At 36.3% G+C, this 2621-nt stretch overlaps 1 protein-coding gene across 1 annotated transcript; it reads left to right on the top strand.

Moving 5' to 3' along the window:
- Window positions 1–1252: 1252 nt before the first annotated feature.
- On the top strand, window positions 1253–2621 carry LOC106295688 (the record flags this gene model as incomplete). Its single annotated transcript, XM_013731657.1, is given in 1 exon segment — window positions 1253–2621. A coding segment is annotated over 1 exon segment (1207 nt), but the record flags the coding sequence as incomplete, so codon positions are not given.

A 2621-nucleotide genomic window follows, 5' to 3' on the forward strand; every position in this document is an offset into this window, starting at 1 on the left:
ATATACTGAAGCATGTTATCTTTAGTGTTGTTTTAAAATTTTCAAACACATTCTACATTTGTATTAATGTATATTAAACTCTATTTCATGGTACATGGTAATCGTGTTAATTTTTTTGTCAATTAATTTAGTAAATTTTCATAATACTCCCTAAATTGGTGGACCAACCACAATAAAATCGCTATTTTATAAACAAACGGAGATAACAAAGGTTCCAAACCTCTTTAACTTTCATCATTTGTTAGTGAAGGATGCAACTATGCATTAAAATTGTATTTTTCATATTTTTGATTTTTTTCTCAAAATCTATGTTTTAACAACCCCTACAAAAATATTGAATTTTTTAGTAAATGCACCGAAGCCTATTATCTTTAGTGTTATTTTAAAATTTCAAAACATATTCTACATTTGTATTATTTTATATTAAACTCTCTTTCATTTTACATGGGCATCATTTTAATTTTTTATCAATTAATTTAGTAAATCTTTATAATACTCCCTAAATTGATGGAATAACTACTATAAAATCGCTATTTTGTAGAGAAACGGAGACAACAAAAGTTCCAAACCTCTTTGACCTCCTTCATACGTTACTGAATGATGCAACTATGCATTAAAGTAGCGTTTTCATATTTTTGAATTTTTCACAAAATCAATGTGTTACCCCCCAACGAAAATATTTAGTTTTCGGTAAATGCTCTATATACTGTAACCTATTATATTTAGTGCAGTTTTAAAATTTCTAAAAACATTCTACATTTGTATTAATGTATATTAAACTCTTTTTCATGGTACATGGGAATCGTTTTAATTTTTTGTCGATTAATTTAGTAAAACTTCGTAATACTCCCCAAATTGGTGGACTAACCACTATAAAATCGTTATTTTCTATTAAAACGGAGACAACAAAGGTTCCAAACCTCTTTGATCTTCATCATATGTTAGTGAAGGATGCAACTATGCATTAAAACTGTATTTTCATATTTTTAATTTTTTCTCAAAATTCATGTGTTAAACCCCTACGAAAATATTTAGTTTTTTGGTAAATGCTATATATACTGAAGCCTATTATCTTTAGTATTGTTTTAAAATTTCTAAACACATTCTACATTTGGATTAATGTGTATTAAACTCTATTTCATGGTACATGGGAATCGTTTTAATTTTTTGTCAATTAATTTAGTAAAACTTCATAATACTCTCTAAATTGGTGGACTAACCACTATAAAAAAAAGTTGAGTTCGCCCTAACGCTTACAGACACGATACCCGAGACAGCCTTTGCGTTTCCTACTTTCGGCGCCGGTGGAGTTAGATCTCGCCGGCGCCGGGATCCTTTTACTCGTCCTCTCTGCTTCTTCCTTTCTCTGTTCCTCTCAAACTTCCTCTCTTTTTACTGTCTGTTTTTAAACCTCATGTCTCTTGGGGGTTTGGAGATCTATTCTGAGCTTGCAAAGAAGAAGGATTCAACTCCATATGAAACCGATGCTCGCTGTGTCGCTATCCACTTGGCTGATTCTTCTCTGTTCTGCGGTTCGGTTCCAGTCTCCCCTCCTGTCATGATTGTTAACCGCGTCTCGGGTGAAAGCCCCGAAGAATCTTACTCAAGAGCTTGTTCTCAACTGTTAATGGTGGGGTTTGAAGCTGTGTCTCCTTGGAGGAGTTGGCTAAGCTCATCCATGGTCCTCTCCGCTCTTGTAGAACCACCGGCTGTTTCTGACTGCTCCTCCTGTCCACTGCCTCATCTTTGGACAGAACTCGATTGTCACCGGCGGTTACCCTCAACATCAACTCGTAGTCTGATGTTTGTTCTCCCTAAAGGGAAGAGTTACTCTGTTTGTCTATTGTGTGGGCGAGGAAACAGATCCGATATTCTTCTGCCAGAACTCGTCAGAACCATCCATGTTATTTTCTGTGAACACAATGGTCAGTCTCGGCAGTTGTTGACGACTCAGTGTGTGGACTTGCAGAAACAGTTCCCTGCATCATTGGCAGATTTTATCCTTCGCGTCAAGGGACACTGTCCGGAGTCCTTACAAGACAGACGAAGCGTACTTTCACTCAGCTATTGGTCTGCTCTTACAATCCTCATACGTCGACCAAAGCTGTCTAACTCAAGCTCAAGACAATGCTCGGAACCAATTCCATATATGAGATTCCTAAAGCTCACTTCATTCAGCCTTTTAAATTTATCTTTTTTCGATAAGTTTGTTCAAAATTCCTCTCGACGAGGCCGAGAGAGATCTATTTCCACTTCCTCCTTTTCAAAGGAGAGAAACTATCCCCTCATATCCCTCTGCTTAAGAGGAGACAGTCTCCCGGAACTTAAAACCGGAAAAAGTTACCAATTTCCTAGCCGTTTGTTATCTTATGTGAAGGTTCGCTTGGAGCCGGTAGATGCAACGATTCACATTGTTATGAGAGTCGAGGTTTTGGATGGTGTTGCAACGTCACATGTTATTGTGACTAATCGTTCGTTATTGGCAGAATTTGAAGAGCGGTGTAAATCTTTCATAGATTGGTTCGTAAGTGGCATCTTCGATTTCTTGCTTAAAGCTTTATCAAACTTTTTAAAGTTTGTGTCTCTATCCCTGTATTTTATTGAATGTTATGCTTTGGATT

The sequence above is a fragment of the Brassica oleracea genome, chromosome C5 (assembly GCF_000695525.1).
Source record: "Brassica oleracea var. oleracea cultivar TO1000 chromosome C5, BOL, whole genome shotgun sequence".
Lineage (NCBI taxonomy): Eukaryota > Viridiplantae > Streptophyta > Magnoliopsida > Brassicales > Brassicaceae > Brassica > Brassica oleracea.